This window comes from Loxodonta africana, chromosome 13 (genome assembly GCF_030014295.1).
Source record: "Loxodonta africana isolate mLoxAfr1 chromosome 13, mLoxAfr1.hap2, whole genome shotgun sequence".
Classification (NCBI taxonomy): domain Eukaryota; kingdom Metazoa; phylum Chordata; class Mammalia; order Proboscidea; family Elephantidae; genus Loxodonta; species Loxodonta africana.
In genome coordinates, this window is record NC_087354.1 from 60,014,008 (window position 1) to 60,035,909 (window position 21,902).

The 21,902-nt window shown below is 39.3% G+C and overlaps 1 protein-coding gene across 1 annotated transcript in view; it reads left to right on the forward strand.

The window, feature by feature from the left end:
• Nucleotides 1–21,902, forward strand: part of PRTG (protogenin) — a 128,679-nt gene that overhangs the window by 94,733 nt on the left and 12,044 nt on the right. The window contains exons 12-15 of the mRNA XM_064267524.1: nucleotides 13,356–13,451; nucleotides 15,385–15,571; nucleotides 16,666–16,793; nucleotides 18,002–18,172. Of these exons, the coding sequence (XP_064123594.1) occupies nucleotides 13,356–13,451; nucleotides 15,385–15,571; nucleotides 16,666–16,793; nucleotides 18,002–18,172 (582 nt within the window). The remainder of the gene's footprint in view (nucleotides 1–13,355; nucleotides 13,452–15,384; nucleotides 15,572–16,665; nucleotides 16,794–18,001; nucleotides 18,173–21,902) is intronic.

The following is a 21,902-nucleotide window of genomic DNA, read 5'->3' on the forward strand; positions in this document are numbered from 1 at the left end:
AGGGAATTCGTAAAAACAAAACCAAAACTACGAGAAATACTAAAGGGAGTTCTTTGGTTAGAAAACCAATAATATCAGGTATCAATCCAAGACTAGAACACTGGACAGAGCAATCAGATGTCATCCCAGACAGGGAAATCACAAAAATATATCAAGATAAAAAAATGCTCAAAACAGGGAAACAGTGATATTATTATGTAAAAGAAGACAACATTAAAACAATAAAGAGGGACTAAGAAATGGAGTCATAGATCTTTCATATGGAGGGGATATAAAGAAATAGAAGTTAGATTTAAACCTAGAAAAATAGGGGTAAATGGTAAGGCAACCACAGGAGACTAACTATCCTACACATCAAAGTAAAATACAAGAAAAAATAGAGACTCAGCAGAAACAAAATCAACAACAACGAATAAGAGGAAAAGACAATGTATAAAGGTAAACTACTCGGCACAAAAAATTAAGTGGGAAAAAGAAACTGTTAACAACACACAAAAAAAGACATCAAAATGATAGCACTAAATTCGTACCTATCCATGAGTGCACTGAATGAAAATGAACTAAATGTACCAATAAAGAGACAGAGAATGGCAGAATGGATAAATACAATCTGTCTATATGTTGCCTACAAGAGATACACCTTAGAGACACAAACTAAAACTCAAAGGATGGAAAAAAATATATCAACCCAAGAATAATCAAAAAAGAGCAGGAGTGGCAATATTAATTTCTGACAAAATAGATTCTAAAGTTAAATCCACCGCAAAGGCTAAGGAAGGACACTATATAATGATTAAAGGGACAATATGCCAGGAAGATATAACCATATTAAATATTTATGCGCCTAATGACAAGGGTGCAAGTTACGTAAAACAAACTCGAATAACATTGAAAAGTGAGACAGACAGCTCCACAATAATAGTAGGAGAGTTCAACACACCACTTTCAGTGAAGGACAGAACATCCAGAAAGAAGCTCAATAAAGACATGGAAGATCTAAATGCCACAATCAAATAACTTGACCTTATAGACATATACAGAACACTCCACCCAACAGCAGCCAAGTATACTTTCATTTCTACTGCACATGGAACATTCTCTAGAATAGACCACATGTTAGGTCATGAAGCAAGCTTTAGCAGAATCCAAAACATTGAAATATTACAAAGTGTCTTCTCTGACCATGAGGCCATAAAAGTGGAAATCAATAACAAAAAAAGCAGAAAAAAGAAGTCAAACACTTGGAAATGGAGCAATACCCTGCTCAAAAAAGACTGGATTATAGAAGACATTAAGGATGGAATAAAGAAATTCATAGAATCCAATGAGAATGAAAACACTTCCTATCGAAATGTTTGGGACACAGCTAAAACAGTGCTCAGAGGACAACTGATACCAATAAATGCACACATACAAAAAGAAGAAAGGGCCAAAATCAAAGAATTATCCCTACAACTTGAACAAATGGAAAGAGAGCAACAAAGGAGACCCTCAGGCACAAGAAGAAAACAAATAATAAAAATTAGAGCAAAATTAAATGAAAACAGAAAAACAGTTGAAAGAATTAAGACCAAAAGCTGGTTCTTTGAAAACATTAATGAAATTAATAAACTACTGGCCAAACTGACAAAAGAAAAACAGGAGAGGAAGCAAATAACCCGAATAAGAAAGGAGATGGGCGATATGACAACAGACCCAACTGAAATTAAAAGAATCATATCAGATTACTACAAAAAAAATTGTACTCTTAACAAATTTGAAAACCTGGAAGAAATGGATGAATTTCTTGAAATATACTGCCTACCTAAACTAACACAAACAGAGGTAGAACAACTAAATAGACCTATAACAAAAGAAGAGATTGAAAAGGTGATCAAAAAACTCCCAACAAAAAAAAAGCCCTGGTCCAGAGGGCTTCACAGCAGAGTTCTACCAAACTTTCAGAGAAGAGTTAACACCACTACTATTAAAGGTATTTCAGAGCATAGAAAAGGACAGAATACTCCCAAACTCACTCTATGAAGTCAGCATATCCCTCATACCAAAACCAGTTAAAGACACCACAAAAAAAGAAAATTATGGACTTATATCCGGAATCGACTTGACGGCACTGGGTTTGGTTTTTTGGTTTTATCCCTCATGAACTTAGATGCAAAAATCCTCAACAAAATTCTAGCCAATAGAATTCAACAACATATCAAAAAGATAATTCACCATGACCAAGTGGGATTCATAGCAGGTATGCAGGGATGGTTCAGCATTAGGAAAACAATGTAATCCATCAATAAACAAAACAAAAGACAAGAATCATATGATTTTATCAATTGATGCAGAAAAGGCATTTGATAAAGTTCATCACCCATTTATGATAAAAACTCTCAGCAAAATAGGAATAGAAGGAAAATTCCTCAACATAATAAAGGGCGTTTTACAAAGCCAAAAGCCAACATCATCCTAAATGGAGAGACTCTGAAAGCATTCCCCCTGAGATCGGGAACCAGACAAGGATGCCCTTTATCACCACTGTTATTCAACATTGTGCTGGCGGTCCTAGCCAGAGCCATTAGGCTAGATAAATAAAAGGCATCCAGATTGACAAGGAAAAAGTATCTCTATGTGGAGATGACATGATCTTATACACAGAAAACCCTAAAGAATCCTCAAGAAAACTACTGAAATAGAAGAATTCAGCAGAGTATCAGGATACAAGATAAACATACAAAAATCAGTTGAATTCCTCTACACCAACAAAAAGAACACCAAACAGGAAATTTCCAAATCAATACCATTTACAGTAGCCCCCAAGAGGATAAAATATTTAGGAATAAATCTTACCAGAGATGTAAAAGACTTATACAAAGAAAACTACAGTACACTTCTGCAAGAAACCAAAAGAGACTTACATAAGTAGAAAAACATACCTTGCTCATGGATAGGAAGACTTAACATTATAAAAATGTCTATTCAACCAAAAACGATCTATAGATTTAATGTAATTCCAATCCAAATCCCAATGACATTTTTTAATGAGATGGAGAAACAAATCACCGACTTCGTATGGAAGGGGAAGAGGCCCCGGATAAGTAAAGCATTACTGAAAAAGAAGAACAAAGTGGGAGGCCTCACACTACCTGATTTTAGAACCTATTATACTGCCACAGTAGTCAAAACAACCTGGTACTGTTACAACAACAGATACATAGACCAATGGAACAGAGTTGAGAATCCAGACATAAATCTATCCACATATGAGCAGTTGATATTTCACAGGGGCCCAAAGTCAAGTAAATGGAGAAAAGACAGTCTCTTTAACAAATGGTGCCAGCATAACTGGATATCATCTGCAAAAAAATGAAACAAGACCCATACCTCACTCCATGCACAAAAATGGAATCAAAATGGATCCAGGACCTAAATAAAAAATCTAAGACGATAAAGATCACAGAAAAAAGAAATAGGGACAACGTTAGGAGCCCTAATACATGGCATAAACAGTATACAAAACATTGCCAACAATGTAGAAGAGAAACTAGATAACTGGGAGCTCCTAAAAATCAAACACCTATGTTCATACAAAGACTTCACCAGAAGAGTAAAAAGATTACCTACAGACTGGGAAAAAGTTTTTAGCTATGACACTTCCGATCAGCATCTGATCTCCAAAATCTACATAATACTGCAAAAACTCAACTACAAAAAGACAAACAACCCAATTAAAAAATGGGCAAAATATATAAACAGATGCTTCACTAAAGAAGGCATTCAGGTAGCTAACAGATACATAAGGAAATGCTCACAATCATTAGCCATTAGAGAAATGCAAATCAGAACTACAATGCGATTCTATCTTGCTGCAATAAGACTGGCATTAATCCAAAAAACCACAAAATAATAAATGTTGGGGAGGATGTGGAGAGACTGGAACACCTGTACACTGCTGGTGGGAATGTAAAATGGTACAACCACTTTGGAAATCAATTTGGCACTTCCTTAAAAACTAGAAGTACCATACGATCCAGCAATCCTACTCGTTGTTATATATCCTGGAGAAATAAGAGCCTTTACATGAACAGATACATGCACACCGATGTTCATGGCAGCACTGTTTACAATAGCAAAAAGATGAAAGCAACCAAGGTGCCCATCAGTGGATGAATGGATAAATAAATTATGGTATATTCACACAATGGAATACTACGCATCGATAAAGAACAGTGGTGAAACCATGAATCATTTCCTAACATGGAGGAATCTGGAAGGCGTTATGCTGAGTGAAATTAGACAGTTGCAAAAGGACTAATATTGTATAAGACCACTATTATAAGAACTCGAGAAATAGTTTAAACAGAGAAGAAAATATGCTTTGATGGTTACGAGAGCGGGGGGGGGGAGGGCGGGAGGGGGAGGGGTTTTCACTAATTAGATAGTAGATAAGAACTATTTCAGGTGAAGGGAAAGACAATACAGGAGAGGTCAGCACATCTGGACTAAACCAAAAGCAAAGAAGTTTCTTGAATAAACTGAATGCTTCAAAGGCCAGCATAGCAGGGGTTTGGGGACCATGGTTTCAGGGGACATCTAAGTCGATTGGCATAATAAAATCTATTAAGAAAACACGCTGCATCCCAGTTTGGAGAGTGGTGTTTGGGGGTCTTAAACACTAACAAGCGGCCATCTAAGAGAGACAGAAAGGGCCACATAAACTAGAGACTACGTCTGCCAGAGACCAGAAGAAGTAGATGGTGCCCGGCTAGAACCGATGACTGCCCTGACAGGGAACACAACAGAGAACCCCTGAGGGAGCAGGGGAGCAGTGGGATGCAGACCCCAAATTCTCGTAAAAAGACTAGACTTAATGGTCTGACTGAGACTAGAAGGATCCCGGCGGTCATGTTCCCTAGGCCTTCTGTTAGCCCAAGACAGGAACCATTCCTAAAGCCAACTCTCCAGACAGGGATTGGGCTGGAAGATGGGATAGAAAATGATATTGGTGAAGAATAAGCTTCTTAGATCAAGTAGACACATGAGACTATGTTGGCATCTCCTGTCTGGAGGGGAGATGAGACGGCAGAGGGGGTTACAAGCTGGCCGAATGGACACGAAAAGAGAGTGGAGGGTAGGAGTGTGCTGTCTCATTACGGGGAGAGCAATTAGGAGTATATTTTTTTTTAGCAAGGTGTATATAAATTTTTGTATGAGAGACTGACTTGATTTGTAAACTTTCACTTAAAGTACAATAAAAAATTTTTAAAAATGGTTTAAAGGGCAAACATTTTGTTTTATATTCATTACAGATTGAATTGTGTCACCCAAAAATATGTCTTGTGAATCCTAACCTCTATGCCTGTGGTTATAATCCCATTTGGGAATGGGTTGTCCTTGTTACGTTAATGAGGAAGAATTAGTGTAGGGTGTGTCTTGAGTCAGTCCCTTTTGAGATATGAAAGAAATGAAAATTAGCAATGGAGGAGGAGAGATTCCAAGCACGTGAAGATTGCCGAGAAGCAGAAGGTCAGAAGAGATAAGGACCTTCCTCCAGAGCCGTTAAAGTGAGAAAGCTTTCCCATAGTGCTGGCCCCCTGTATTCAGACTTCTTGCCTCCTAAACTGTGAGAAAATAAATTTCTGTTTGTTAAAGCCATCACTTGTGGTATTTCTGTTACAGCAGCAGTGGATAACTAAGACTATATATATATACTGAATTTCCAAGAAGTGGCTGGTGGACTTGAACTGCCGACCTTTTCATTAGCAGCCCAGCTCTTAACCACTACGCCACTATATACATAGACATATGGAGCCCTGATGTCGTAGTGGATAAAAGCTCGACTACTATCCAAAAGGTCGGCAGTTCAAGTCCACCAGCCACTCCTTGGAAACGCTAGGGTGCAGTTCTTCTCTGTCCTGTTGGGTCGCTATGAGTTGGAATCCATTTGTCAACAAGGTTTTTTTTTTGAATATATATACATGTATCTGCAATAAAAACAGTAAAGGATTTGCCAGATTAGTAGACTATCTCATTCTCCAGGAAAAAACACACAGAATTTTAGAGCAGGAGGGGATTTTATGTTCAGCTAATCCAGTGTGTCCTTTAGAATCTAGTAATGATAGTCTTTTCTTACTTTTCAGGGGAAAAAAAAATCAATGGATCACATTTTCTCATGTCTGACTTAACCAGATCTATAAATTCAGTTATTTTAATGAAAGCATCAATGTTTTGTGGACTTCTACAAACAAGTACTCTGTTACCTAAACAAATTTGAGAAAAACAGGTATTTTTTGACTTCCTAATTAATCTTACAGATGAGGAAACTGAATTCCAAGAAGTGGAGTTATTTTTGCAGCCACACAGTGAGTTAATGCAAGATTAAAATCCAAACTCCTAACTCTCAAACCAACTCTCTCCCCTATAGTTATTTAGCACTAAAAAGTACCTACTGAGTGCCAAATATAAACTCATTTAATCTCCATTTTACAGATGAGGAAATTGGATTCAAACCTAAATAGTCTCCTTCTAGAGCCTACTCTTTAATCAGTGCATCATCCCACCCTTCCACACAACAGGGGCTTGGAGACATGAGACTGTAATAGTGATTATCTTATTATTGATAGTATGATGATGATTATTATACCTGGACACTCTTCTAAGCACTATGTGTGAATTATTTTCTCCTCCCAATAGCCTCATGAAGTAGATGCTGTTATTATCATATCCATTTCACAGGTGATTGTAACCAAGGTAGGGAGAGTAAGGACCAAGCCAGAGTTGGAATGCAGGCAGTCTGGCTCTCAGGTATCAGCCCTTAACCACTACGCTGGACTTTCTCTTAGCTTCTCTGTAGCTCTGAGTCCCTGGGAAAGCTGTCTTATCTCTGTCTGGCTCAGCATCCTCTTCTGTAGCAGACAGGTGACAAAAACAATACTTAGCTCACTGAAGTTTTCTGAGGTTTGTGTGAAATATTTATTGGTATGAAAAACACTGATCAGGGCAGCCCTTCTCCCTCTTTACTGCTTTGCATTTCATTAAGCTTTTCATTTGGTGAAACTTAAGCAATAGCTGTATTTCATACGTACCTGGTTTGATTTGTTCATTCAGTTCAGCTGGTGTCTGTCTCCCAGCTTCGAAAAAGCTGGACAAATGGTGTCATCATTTTCTTATAGGCACAGAGGTGCCATCTAGTGATGGAGAAGAGAAATGCAAGTCTTTCAAGTAAAACACTGGAAGAGACTTTTTTTTGTTGTTGTTGCCTGATCCTTCGAAACATGTTGCAGTGAATAATGGTTATATTATACCAAAGCTTTGTCATAGACAACTTAAGATGCTGTGTAAAGATAAAGTTAAAGCACTGTTATTGTTAAGCAATGTGCTGTTTCAGTGGAATTAGGTTCTTGATCAATACATCTTCAAAAGGTTTTGGCATTACAGAGAATCTCGTTTGATTGGTCTCCTTTCTCTTGTTCGGAGTTGTAGTCACCAAGGGTAATAAACACCTAATTGTAGAAACGGGATATGAACAGACTGAATGACTTTGTTGTTCATCTGCTTGCTATTTCTAATGCTATTCCTCAGACTGTCCCACGTTGCCCTTTCATGAAGCGATGTGCTGTTCTTACTGCAGGAAAGAAATCTCTTGTTTCCCGCAGAATTCATCATCATCAGGGCTGTGTCTTTGTTAGCAGCTGAGGGATTATTAGATCAATATGGAAGACGTGGGTGAACGTGGATTTGCTACTGGGAGGATTCCGTACCATGTGCCGTGCTTGCAGAAACAGCAGAGGTTCTTAGTGGCCATAAACACAAAACAGCTCACTAAGTTGTATATACAAGTCAGATGTAGAGTTTTGTGCCTTTGCCAAACCTACGCATCAGGGAGTATTAATGAGGGCAGCGTAGTTAGAGCTCAGCTGCTATATTTGCTGATTGCTAATTTGCTGTTATTCTGGACTCTGGACTTTGTGTGAATGACCATCTTTCATATCCATTTGATTTTCCCAGATTTATTAAGTACACCATGTTTTTGGTATTACCTTTTCTGTGTTCCCGGGAGACTTTTCTTACATAATAGCAACAATAATATTACGTGTTTACTAATTATAGGAATGGAACAAAGTACTTAACAGATATTACTTCATTTAATACTCTTAAAACCTCTATTATATCTCTATTTTCCGAATGACTATAAATGAGGCTTAGAAAGTAAGAAACTTGCCCAAGACTATACAGTTAGTAAATAATGCATATAAAATATTCATTTACCAGTCAGTCTCCTTTGGTTGATTGAACTTAGAAGGAGGAATTGTGTCTTTCTAATCCCTGAGTCTCTCATATAGTATCTGACTTTTAGTAAGCACTTGATAATTGTTTCTTTAATACCTGTAAGTTCTTGGCCAGCCAGACTTCTAGATCTGACTCCTGGTTACGTGATTAATAACCCAAGTGAAAGAGCTGGTGATGAGGAAGAATCAGAGAGGAAAGAAGGTGGTCAAGTCCTAGAGCCAGTGGAGAACCTTTCTCGCCAAAAGTTGAGTCCTGAGTAAAGGAAAATGCAAGCTCATTTGGCTATGGGACCAATATCACTTTAACTTGAGCTGACACTCCAGAGAATTGTTATGAATCAGAATGTTTAGGGTCAAATTTGTGTTAAACTAATTAGAGCGTTCTTTCCCGATCCTTCATCCTTATATATTGCTGAATCTTCAAGTGTAACCCTAAATTCAAATATTATGCATTTGTGCCATCACCTCTGGGGACCACTAAGAATTAGCCCTGTCTAGGATGATTTTTCTGCCCCTTGTGTTGAGTTTTAAAAGAACCAGGACCAGCCCTCTCCCCCTCTCACCCTTTCCCCTCCTTCCCTCTCTGGGTTTTAAGAAGGCCTGCGCTATTCTTTGTGGCTATTCTTTTCTGACTCTGCTGTTTTCCCCTAAAACCACAGTGCCTAAGCCTGCTGAGTCTCGTGTAACCAGGCACCATGTACGTGGCAATGCTTAGCTCAGGAAAGGCCCCTTCACACAGTGTTGATCCCAAGTTTGCTGTCTGTCCCTTGTGCATCTGAGAGCCTTTGCAGACCTGTGAAGTCCTAGTACTTGTGCTACTTAGGGTTAGGTGCATCCTTTGTGCGGTTACTTGTATTTAATGTATTGGTCTTGGACTCCTCTGTACCCTTAATACTGTTAACTGTGTAGCTGCTGTCTGTTTTCTTAGCCAGTAACTCTTATTGCCTGATAATGCTTAACATTATTTGAGGGCTCAAGTTCCTGGTTCCCATCTTAAATTTACAAACAGTACATGAAATCAATTTTTTTTTTAATTGGTAAAAAAAAGAATGAGCCAGGTTATTCGAGGATCTCTGGCTTTACAAACCAAAATGATACAGTGGCTAGATTATAAAGTTGGATTCAAATTTTTTAAAGCTAAAGAGGACAAGATGGCAAATCCATGTGGCCCATTGCTCAGCTTTGCCCCTAACCTGGCATTTTCTATTTTGAAAGATGCGATTCTTTCAAGATAGAAGAGTGGATCGCATGTGAAAAATGTGAATGGGTTTTCTCTCTCCTTTAACTTATTTTCTCCATATGGTATGTCCTATAATTTTTTTTTTTTTTTTTACTAATTTCGAAAATTTCCTGGTTCTTGTTTTCATTTTTTGTTTGGATGGAAAGGAATCTTGTACACGTGATGTACTTGATTTTCATGGTTGGCGGTTTGCCTCTTCCTCACCACAGGTAAACTAGAATGGGAAGGAGCCGAGCCCTTGAGAGACTGGCCCCTGCCGCTTGGATGATGATTGGCTTGTTTGAGTTTGTCTTGAGTGGGACTGGGGGTATAAAAGGAGCCCTGGTGGTGCAGTGGTTAAAGCAATCAACTGCTAACCGAAAGGCTGACAGTTGAAAACCACCAGCAGCTCCATGAGAGAAAGATGTGGCAGTCTGCTTCCACAGAGATTTACAACCTTAGAAACCCTGTGGGGTCTCTGTGAGTCAGCATGGACTCGATGGCAGTGGGCTGGGTTTGTTTGGTTGAGGGTAGGAAGGGAGCAACTGTGTTCTCTCTCCTGTCTGATGAAAAGAAAAGTTTGTGAGTTTAAAATACAGTGTAAGCAGTTCATTGTTAAAGGGCAAGATGGGAAACTTCGCAGAATTCATTTTCGGGCTAAAAAGAAACCACTACAGAGAAGAGGAAAAAGATGAATCTCTCCACCTGTATTCATACCCCTCGTCAAAATCGACTTTCTGTAACAGAGAGCTCTGTCTGTGTATGGCTCCCTCAAGAGAATGTGAGCTACTTCGAAGGCAAATTCTGTCTTTTCCTTCCTTTTCTGTATCTGCTATGTTCCTGGAACAGTACGTTACAGTCAGGGGTCTTTCTTTAAGGTACTCTTCTAATTGAGAAGAGAAAGAATGAAGAAATATTTTTGAAGGTTGTGCTACTGATTTTTAGAACTAGACCACCAATAGCCCATTGAATTCCATTTGTGCCCATTCAAAAGGAGTATCTATAATGTTGAACTCAGGGTTTGTTTGGCTAGTGAGTTCAGCAATATGTCAGGAGGAAGGAAAGATGAAAACAGGCTGAAATTAAGTTAGTATAAATCTAAATCAAAACCTTTTGAACCTTAGAGTTTCCATACTGGATACTGGAAATAATTTTGAGAGATGAAGTCCAAATGTGTTTCTGTGTTTTCTGATAATTATTTTATGCTTGAAAATACATCTATTTTTAAACTCATTGTAAGGGGAGATACTTCCTTGCTGTAACAAGGGCATTTGCCCCTGTCCGTTGTTGTAGAAATAGCCACAAGGTCTTGCTTCCAGTCTCAGCTTTGTGCAACATTGGACGTGCTACGTCCAGTGTTTTCCAGGTTATAAAACGGAAAGTGATGACATAGATCTTACGGGCTTTCGTGAGACTCATGTCTTAAAGAATATTTAAATGTTATCAGTCTTCCTACTTGTCTATCTAGAAAGCACAGAAATTTTCTAAGTTTTTTCTTTTGATTTTAACTTTTTCAAAACAAATGGAAATAAAAATTTTAGGTTTTAGGATTTTTAAAATGCCTTTTAATATCAAATATTAGAATACTTTTATTGGTTTCCAAAATATTTATACAAACTCTTAAATTACTTTGATCAGTTTAATAAACTTCACATTTTATTTTTAGATTTTTTAATGTTTGAATTCACTCTAGAATTACTTTAATTCCTTCATCCTAAATCCTTTTTCACATTTGATGTATCTATTAAGGATGCTATTTTTCCCTTCTCAAATATTGTATTTATTTTTTGTGTTTGTTTTAGTATTTAGAGAAGTATAATATAGAGATAGGAGCCCTGATGGCTCGATGGTGAAAAGCATTGCTGCTAACCAAAAGGTTGGCAGTTTGAACCCACCAACCACTCTGTGGGAGAAAAGACCAGGAAATCTGCTCCCATAAAGATTTCAGTCTAGGAAACCCTATGGGGCAATTCTCCTCAGCCCTCTAGGGTTGCTAAGAGTTGGAATCAACTCGCCAGCACATAACAACAAATACAGAGACTCATTATTTCTGAATAGTATTTACTTTTTCCCTGAGCAAGTACTCTGTAGTTAAATGTCATCATATTAAAGTTAACTTTAAATGTATTTATATTATCATTTTAATGTTCTTAAATATCTTTTGAAGCATACGAGTTAAAATTTACAACCATTTATTTCTTCAGCACTCTGAAAAATTTTTTTGTTTTAATTGCATGCATGGGATTTTAGTTTTCCTGTCGTGATAGTTGAGAGTGCCGGTGAGGCAGTGGTTAAAAGCTCGGCTGCTGAACAAATGTTGGCAGCTCAAATCCACCAGCTGCTTCTTGGAAACCCTATGGAACAGCTCTACTCTGCCCGTAGGGGCACTATGAGTCAGAATTGACTCGTTGGCAGTGGTTTTGGTTTTTTTGGTTTTGGTTGTGTTAACAAACGTAATAAACACCAGTAGAGGGTGCGCCAGCTCTTGGTGAATTTAGCTCTTAACTTGAGAATGTAAGTTTGTGGAGGAACACACTCAGAAATAAACTTAAATGAACCAAAACCAAACCAAACCCAGTGCCGTCGAGTCGATTCTAACTCATAGCGACCCTACAGGACAGAGTAGAACTGTCCTATAGAGTTTGAAGGAGCACCTGGTAGATTTGAACTGCCGACCCTTTGGTTAGCAGCTGTAGCAATTAACCACTATGCCACCAGGGTTTCCAAACTTAAATAGCTTAAGTTTTTTTTCTAAACTTAAGTAGCACATGCTTATAAAATTATTTAAGGAGCCCTGATTGTGCAGTGGTTAAGCGTTTGGGTGCTAACTGAAAGGTTGGTGGTTTGAACCCACCAGTCACTCCGAGGGAGAAAAGACCTGGTGATCAACTGCCTTAAAGATTGCAGCCTAGGAAACTCTACAGGGCAGTTCTACTCTGTCATATGGGATTGCTGTGAGTCAGAATTGACTCAAAGGCACACAACAACAACAAATATTTTTTAAAGGTGTTAAAGGGTGACAATTAGAATGCCTAACTTTGAGGGGAAAACAATCTCACTTTGATTCCCATGCTTTATAACAACTACCCTCAAGTATAACTGCCTAAACAAAAAAAAAACTTTTACATAATGTTAAACTCATATAAATGATCCAAACAACCTAAAGTTTTTAAAATCAGGAAGCTATCTCTAGTCAGTTAAGAAGGAGAAGATGAGTTTTGGAGGTGGTAGTGGTGTTATTGTTTGAAATGAGGTTGTTGTGTGCAGCCAGTCAATGGCAACTCATAGTGACCCTGGAGGACAGAGTAGAACTGCCCCATAGGGTTTTCTAGGCTTTTTAATCTTTATGGGAGAGGATCACCAGCTATTTCTCCTGCAGAGCCGCTGGCTGGGTTCAAACTGCCAACCTTTCAGGTAGCAGCCGAGCACTTAACTGTCCAGAAAATATTAAATATTGGTAGGTACTCAAAATAGAAGGAGCCCTGGTGGTGCAATGTGTAAGTGCTCAGCTACTAACCTGAAGGTCAGCAATTCAAACTCATCAGTCATGGGAGAAGGATGTGGCAGTCTGCTTCTGTAAAAGATTACAGCCTTGGAAACCCTGTGGAGCAGCTCTCTGTCCTATAGGGTCGCTGGGAGTTGGAATCGACGTTAAGGCTCACAACAGCACCTGTCGTGATAGCAATGTCATACTAAGGTGAATTGCTGAGTCATTGAGCAACGTAGGGAGAGAAAAAAATCTTATTTTGCGTAGAACTCTTAGGCATGCAGAAGGTTTTTAAACTGAAATCGAGAATGGCTCTAGAACCTTTGATCATGTTTAGAGGATTGGTCTGAATTATTACCTGCTGGTTTCCTTACAGACCCCAGAAGAAAGTATCACGTGAGGCTGCTAGCTTACAGCCGCATAGAAGATGGCTACCAGGCTGATCAGACAGTCAGCACTCCAGGATGTGTGTGTAAGTAAGAGTGTGGTAGCTCATTTCACTACAGCTCACACTCCTTTTCCTCTGACATGTAAGAGTGGTGGTAGCTCATTTCACTACAGCTCACACTCCTTTTCCTCTGACGTATTTATAAGAGTTGTGGTAGGTCGTTTCACTACAGCTCATGCTTCTTTTCCTCTGACGTGTGTGTAAGAGTCCTGGTAGCTCAGCTCACTCCTTTTCCTCTGACGTGTGTGTAAGAGTTGTAGGTCATTTCACTACAGCTCACACTCCTTTTCCTCTAACGTGTGTGTAGGAGTTGTGGTAACTCATTTCACTACAGATCACACTCCTTTTTCTCTGATGTGTGTAGGAGTCGTGGTAGCTCATTTCACTACAGCTCACACTCCTTTTCCTCTGACGTGTGTTTAAGAGTTGTAGGTCATTTCACTACAGCTCACAGTCCTTTTCCTCTAACGTGTGTGTAGGAGTTGTGGTAACTCATTTCACTACAGTTCACACTCCTTTTCCTCTGACGTGTGTGTAGGAGTCATGGTAGCTCATTTCGCTACAGCTCACACTCCTTTTCATCTGACATACGTATAAGTAAGACTTGTGGTAGGTCATTTCACTACAGCTCATACTCCTTTTCCTGCGATGTGTGTGTAAGAGTCCTGGTAGCTCAGCTCACTCCTTTTCCTCTGACGTGTGTAAGAGTTGTGGTAGGTCATTTCACTGCAGCTCACACTCCTTTTCCTCTGATGTATGTATAAGAGTCGTGGTAGGTCATTTCACTACAGTTCACACTCCTTTTCCTCTGACGTGTGTTTAAGAGTTGTAGGTCATTTCACTACAGCTCACAATCCTTTTCCTCTAACGTGTGTGTAGGAGTTGTGGTAACTCATTTCACTACAGTTCACACTCCTTTTCCTCTGACGTGTGTGTAGGAGTCATGGTAGCTCATTTCGCTACAGCTCACACTCCTTTTCATCTGACATACGTATAAGTAAGACTTGTGGTAGGTCATTTCACTACAGCTCATACTCCTTTTCCTGCGATGTGTGTGTAAGAGTCCTGGTAGCTCAGCTCACTCCTTTTCCTCTGACGTGTGTAAGAGTTGTGGTAGGTCATTTCACTGCAGCTCACACTCCTTTTCCTCTGATGTATGTATAAGAGTCGTGGTAGGTCATTTCACTACAGTTCACACTCCTTTTCCTCTGACGTGTGTATAAGAGTCACGGTAGGTCATTTCACTACAGCTCATGCTCCTTTTCCTCTGACATGTGCGTAAGAGTCGTGATAGCTCATTTCACTGCAGCTCATGCTCCTTTTCCTCTGATGTGTGTGTAAGAGTCGTGAAAGCTCATTTCACTACAGTTCACACTCCTTTTCCTCCTCATTCTTTAAGTCTCTTTACTACTTGGAAGCATTGGTAGTTTTGTTATTTTTAATCCTCCAAGTATAGTACCTTGAACAAGTAGGTACTCAGTAAATATTTGTTTAAGTGAGATGTATTGAGTTAGAAGAACGTGTTTTAGTTTTGCATGCAAAAGCTCACTGGAAATTTAACATGGAAAAAATAACCACTGAGTACCCACATATTGAGTTTTCTTTTATCTGTTTTAATCTTGAGGCTAATTGTTTTTCTCCAATGACTGTTCAGTTTTATTGCTACCGAAGGGGACTTCGTTCTCGTCCACTGCTGGCTTTCTGAATGTCTCTGGCTAGTGACTTCTCTGTGCTTCAGTTTCCCAGGCTGTTAAGTGTTGGTAGTATCCGATTCCTTATCTAACTCAAGGAAGAGCTGTTTAGGCTTGAATGAGTCATCTCCAGACCACTGGGAACCTCTGGGGGAAGAAAGATCTAAACTTCACTTGCCGGGTGGGGCGTAATGATTTTACCGTTTTACCACTTCCTACATCAAATAATATGTCGTGTGGTAAATTAACATTATCTTTTTCAATAGCCGTTCGCGATCGCATGGTTCCTCCTCCCCCGCCACCCCATCACCTCTATGCGAAGGCTAATAGCTCATCCTCCATCTTCCTGCACTGGAGGAGGCCTGCGTTCACCACTGCACAAATAATTAACTACACCATCCGCTGTAACCCTGTCGGCCTGCAGAATGCTTCTCTGGTTCTGTACCTTCAAACGTATGTAGCTTCTTGGTGATTTCATTAACGGTTGTTTACTTTCCTCCCCATTCATACACACTTCTTGCAGTCTCGGGCTTCAGCTGTAAGCATTTTTCAGGATTTACCTTACTTATAAAATGGCTGAGGTTTTTGCATCCATGCGATATTCAGCCCTGAAAACGGCACTTTTTGACATTTAGCTTATATAAATGATTTTTTATTTGCCCAGCTTCATGGAACGAGATAAGGCAAGAAGCCATTATTATTTTTCAAGTAGAAAAACTTAGTGTGTTTAAAGAAATAAATAAAAGACCATTTTCATGTTGGTATCAAAAAGTAGGGCTAGCTGTCATTCTGTTTTCTATGTTGTTATAAAGATGCCCCACCCTGTGATTTAAAAAAATGGTATGACTTCTGGTATTTCAGAGTAAACCCCTGTGCATTGGGCATTTCTGTATCGTTATTTTATTTTTGCCATGAGGGTTTCTTCAGTGATGTTTGTGTTCTGATATATGTGAGAACATTTCACCAGCAGTGGCTCCAGCCTCACAGAGTGCAAACAAGAACATGCCCTTCCCTGGTGGCGAGGCCTGGCTTTGACCTTCCTCTCCCACGTTTCTTTGTCTTCCTCCCCCCCCACTTCCTATTCTTTGATTTTACTAAAAAGAACTCGCTGAGAGAATGTTCTTTCTACATATATAGAAAGTTAATTCCTTATTTGGTAATTTCATAGCATGTTTTAATTCTCTTTTTGATCTATCAGTTTGATGCAAACCAAAAACAATACAGAAGTATAACTAGAGAACAGCGGGCATCCTCTGTATGTGTATGTCTGTATTGTTAATTTTCTAGTTTCTTCTTAGAAAGGCAGCTTTTAGGCTTATTCCTAGAGGATAATAAAAAATGTCATATTTTAATAGTCAAATTAGGTTGCTCTTTTAGTCTAAAAATTTTTTTATAAAGAAAATGAGTTAATGAATAATAACTAGGAACCTAGTTGTCTTTTGGTTGAAAACACTGATAATCTTTTGGAAACCACATGCTACCAGCATCAACAGCTCTTTGATGTAGATTACTCTCTAATATAGTCTTTAATGTACTCTTTGATATAGATCGGAAACTCAGATGTTGGTTGAAGGTCTGGAACCAAACACGAAATACGAGTTTGCTGTTCGACTGCACGTGGGTCGGCTCTCCAGTCCCTGGAGCCCGGTAGTCTACCACTCCACGCTTCCAGAAGGTGATGAAAGTGGCTGCCCTTAGGTGCCTTGTCTCAAAAAAAAAAAAAAGCCCTTAAATGTTTAAAAAAAAAATGTCATTTTGATGAGGATACTACCCTGGTTGTCACCTACTAGTTGATGTGTATGTATTTGTCTTACTGTTTGGGGTTTTATTTTTTTAACTTTTGTAATTCTCTTTTTGAAGGTTTTTCTTCTCGATGTTTATGTTACTTAAGGAAATGGACTTAAATTTATTGTGTCCCTTTTGCAAATAGAGAAGCCTTCTTTTTTTTTTTTTTGTAAATCAGACATGCTGTTCAAGGCTGTGCCCGCATGATTTAAGAGAATAATGTATTTGTAACTGATCAGAGGAGCCTGCAGTAGAAGCTGTTTATGTAAGGGCGGCATCTTGATGCAGGGCCCAGTGCAGTGCATTGGTGGATACGTGTCTGATTGAGTGCCAGTTCTGTAGCTCTAGCTAAGATATCTCACATCTCTAGACCTGCTTTCCTTATCTCAGGAACGAAGATGAAGGACTAGGTGGTGTATAAAGGTCATTACAGCTCTGCACCGGTTATGCTGAGAGAGCGAGGGATGTTTATTTCAGTGGGCAGAGGGCTTCTTTATATGGTCTTGCCAAAAATCCTTATGAGAGGTGGTGTTAAAACCAACTCATCACACTTTGGGCTCATATTAAACCTATAAACATATTAAAATTCCAAGACTACACACACTATCACAGATATAAATTACTAGTCCTAAAGTCTGCTGTTGAAGCATTTTCTTCAGTGACCTCCTCTACATTCTGTACATTTTCATGAGAAATAATTTAGACTTAATACCTAATGGGGTAAGATTTAATATCTAATGGGTGGGTGCAACTATTGGAACTGTAAACCTTTCTAGTAAGCAATCTGGCTAACAGTATCAAAAAAAAAAAAAAATAGAGCCCTAAAAATGCTTATAACCTTTTACTTAGTACTTAATATTTTTTTAAATATTCTAAGCATTATTAAAATGAAGTTCTCTTTCAGAAAAAAAAGGAAAAAAATAGCACTTTGCTGTTTATCATTCAAAGATCTGCAAAAACTGTGATTTTAAGATCCTTGGTAGTGGTTGTGGGTTTTTCAAACTCTTTCCCAAGCCTGTCAGTTTATTAGCCTAGTAATTTGAGCGTTTGTGAACTATTTTACTCTGGTAATACAATGTTTTTTACATGTGTACACAGCACCAGCAGGTCCACCAGTGGGAGTAAAAGTGACATTGATAGAGGATGACACCGCCCTGGTTTCTTGGAAACCCCCTGACGGCCCAGAAACAGTTGTGACACGCTATACTATCTTGTATGCATCCAGGAAGGCCTGGATTGCAGGAGAGTGGCAGGTCCTACACCGAGAAGGTAGGTGGGAGCCTCAGTTAGCAAGCAGGGTGGAAGGTAGGTCCTTCATGACAAGGAAACAAAGTGTGAGCCTCAGTTACCAAGCAGGGTGGAAGGTAGGTCCTTCATGACAAGGAAACAGTGTGAGCCTCAGTTACCACGCAGGATGGAAGGTAGGCCCTTCATGACAAGGAAACAAAGTGTGAGCCTCAGTTACCAAGCAGGGTGGAAGGTAGGCCATTCATGACAAGGAAGCAAGGTGTGAGCCTCAGTTACCAAGCAGGGTAGAAGGTAGGTCCTTCATGACAAGGAAACAAAGTGTGAGCCTCAGTTACCACGTAGAGTGGAAGGTAGGCCCTTCGTGACAAGGAAACACAGTGTGAGCCTCAGTTACCAAGCAGGGTGGAAGGTAGGTCCTTTGTGACAAGGAAACAAAGTGTGAGCCTCAGTTACCAAGGGTGGAAGGTAGGTCGTCTGTGATGAGGAAACAAAGGGAAGGAGGGACTTGGAGTTTGTTATGAGTTATAGTTTTATTGATAAATTCACAAATTATTCAAGATTCTGGTATTATTCAAAGAGCATTAAGAAGTCATTGACACATTTTAAGCACGTGACTGATTTGTGCTTCAGGAAGGTTGCTCTGACTGTTGTGTACAGAAGGGTTTGGTTGGAGAGGAGTAGGGGTAAGAGTTATGGGAAAGGACGAGGTAGGAAGTAAGTGTAGTCGTCCAGAAGGATGATGAACCTGGACCAGGGTGGTGAGGACTGTGATGGGGAGGAAGGGTAGTGAGGACTGTGATGGGGAGGAAGGATGGGGAGGATGGGTGGTGAGGACTGTGATGGGAGGAAGGGTGGTGAAGACTGTGATCGGGAGGACGGGTAGTGAGGACTGTGATGGGGAGGAAAGTTGTCCGAAAGATAGCAAGGAGACAAAATAACAAGACTTGATGGTTAGGGTAGGAGGAAGACTAAAGGAAGGGAAATCACTGTGGTAGTTGCTAGGTTTCTGGTTGTGGTGGTGTGCCTTCACTAGGATGGCAAACAGTAGAAGAGGACCTCATTTACGGAGAAGAGCTCTGCACTGAGACTAAAAAGGTCCATGTGCAAATAAATTGACCATGTGAATATTAGGACCCACTTAGGTGAAGGGGAAACTGATTAGGATTTAAAAGCCTGGAATTTAATTTTTTTCAACACCTTTTTTATCCGAGAAAAACTAAATTCTATAACTCTTAACATTCTTACTGAATGCATTTATTATTATATCCTTTTTGAAAAATCATCTTTTAAAATTTGAATCTTTCATACACACACACACAAGTCTCATTTGCCTGGTGGTGCAGTAGTTAAAATGCTTGGCTGTTAACTCAAAGGTTGGTGGTTCGAACGCACCAGCCACTCTGTGGGAGAAAGATGTGGTGGTTTGCTCCTGTAAAGATCACAGCTTTGGAAACCCTATGGGGTAGTTCTGCTTTGTCCTGTAGGGTCACTATGAGTCCGAATCAACTCAACGGTGGTGGTTATCATATAAATAGTAAAGACTTATTATTTTGGCATTTTCTTAATTCATATATGCATGCTGAAAAAAGGATAGCTTGCCAAGCATTTAAAAGTTCAAGGATTTCAAGAAGGACATTTATTGGCCATCTCCACGTTTTAGATACTGCACAGCACTAGGCATTTCCACATACATCTTTACCTTTCCAGAGGAATATTTACCCAATTAAGAGAATAAACTTTGAAAACACTTATGTCAATGTAATTGTAAAGCTCTTTGTGCAGTTATGAAGTAAACAAATGGTAACTTTAGCTGGAGTTTTGATAGCTGTATATTCATATTTTTCATTTAGCAGAAGTCCCACTAGGTAATGATTTCCTGGTCACTGAAGAGACATTTATTACTTGGCAGCGATCCGATTTTTTATTTGTATCAAGTATCTATTGCTGCATAACAAACCACTCTGAAACTTCAAACAACTGTTTTGTTTTCTCACAATTCTGTGAGTCTGCTGTTTGAACTGGGGTTAGCTGGGCAGTTCCTCTTTCGATCCCTCCTGAGGTCACTCATGAGACTGCAGCCCTCTCATGGTTTCAGCAGAGTCTGGATGGTCTAAAACCAGCAAGGGAGGGAGGAAGCCCTGCTGTACAAAGTGTTACAAGCCTTTACTTGCCCAGTGGGCAAAGCAGGTCACGTCACCAAGTCCAGAGCCAGCGTGAGAGAGGCCCGCAGTAGGATGGCTGGGCAGAGGAGTGACCCACTGGGTCATTAGTGTTACATTATGCCACAGTGTTCTTAAATGTGTAAGTCAGTGTCAGTTATTCCATTCCAAAACGATTTATTGAGCAGCTTTTGACCAAAAACTAATGTGAGGCGTTGTTGTAAGCATGGGTAAAGAATTTTGATCATATGAGCAGACATTTTTTAGTTGCTCAGTTATACCTACCTCCAAAGGAACAGCATTTTGTTTTGGCCCCTTTTAATGTGCTCATTCATCAGTTTCTGCCACTGCTCAGGAAACAACATTTAGCCTCATTGATGGCACAGAAGTGAGATGGGTTATAATTGCGGTTTTTCTGTAAATCTGTGTAAGCCTTTCTAACTATGTCATGGTGCATGGGGTGGGAGTGGGGGGGAACATCTCTTTTTGCCGTTATGCCACTTGGTGTGATTTTATGAAAGATTCTCAGTGAAAAGCTTTTGTCTTTTGATAGATACAGAGCACCTTTTTCATGGCTAATGCCAGTAATTCATAGAGAACAAAATAAACAATATAAGTAAAAAGCAATTGAGTTTGCTTTTTTGGGGAGAAAAATATAAAAAGTTTGAGTCACTATACTTAAAACAAAAAATCAGGACTACTAACCTGGCACTTACAGAGAAAATAAAATGTAAAATAGTCTTTAATGTCCAATTCCGGCCACGTTTGGAAAAGCTGAAGGCATAGAAAAAGATGGGGAGAAGGAAGAGGGAGAATGCTGACACCCATCTGCATGGATCTATCCAACTTCTTCTCTGCACACGTGTGTGTGTGTGTGTGTGTGTGTGTGTGTACACATTTACCTATATATTTAATTCACATATTTAATATGAAGTAGAATGAGTTTTTTTTCATGAGTCAAAACATTTAAAAAACATTCCTGATGAGCATTTGATGGCGTATTTGTAGGTAAAATGGTTGAGTTGAAATGTGTGAAATTATGCTTGTGTATAATTTGAAGTGGATCAGAAACGACAGCCTTTGCCTCCCTGGTATGCAGTAAGTCCACAGAAACTACTCAATGATTTTAAAATCTAAAAGCACTGGAAGGAATCATGCTGTCCTACAGTAATTCCCAAGCTCTGTTCCTCATAACATGGGTTTCCCAAGTTGATAAAAATGTCTCTCCTTAAAAAAAAAAAAATTCTGTGATTAAATATGTTTGAGAAACACCGTCTGGCTTTTCCCCCATTAGACATTCATTGGAAATTAAAGTCCTGCAGTAAAGAATCTGTTTAACTCAGTATTTGCCAGATGAATTGGACAACCAATAGTAGGGATAAATTCATTTATTTAACAAATTCTTATTGGGTGTTTAATATGTGCCAGGCTCTAATCTCAGCACTGGGAATACCATAGGGAACAAAAAGCCCCACCTCATTAGCGTTTACATCCCGGGTAATAAACAAACAAATACATAAATGTTCAGGTAGTGTCATAATTGCTTTAAGAAAGCTGTAACAGGGAGAAGAGGCAGAGTGAGAAAGGTAGTA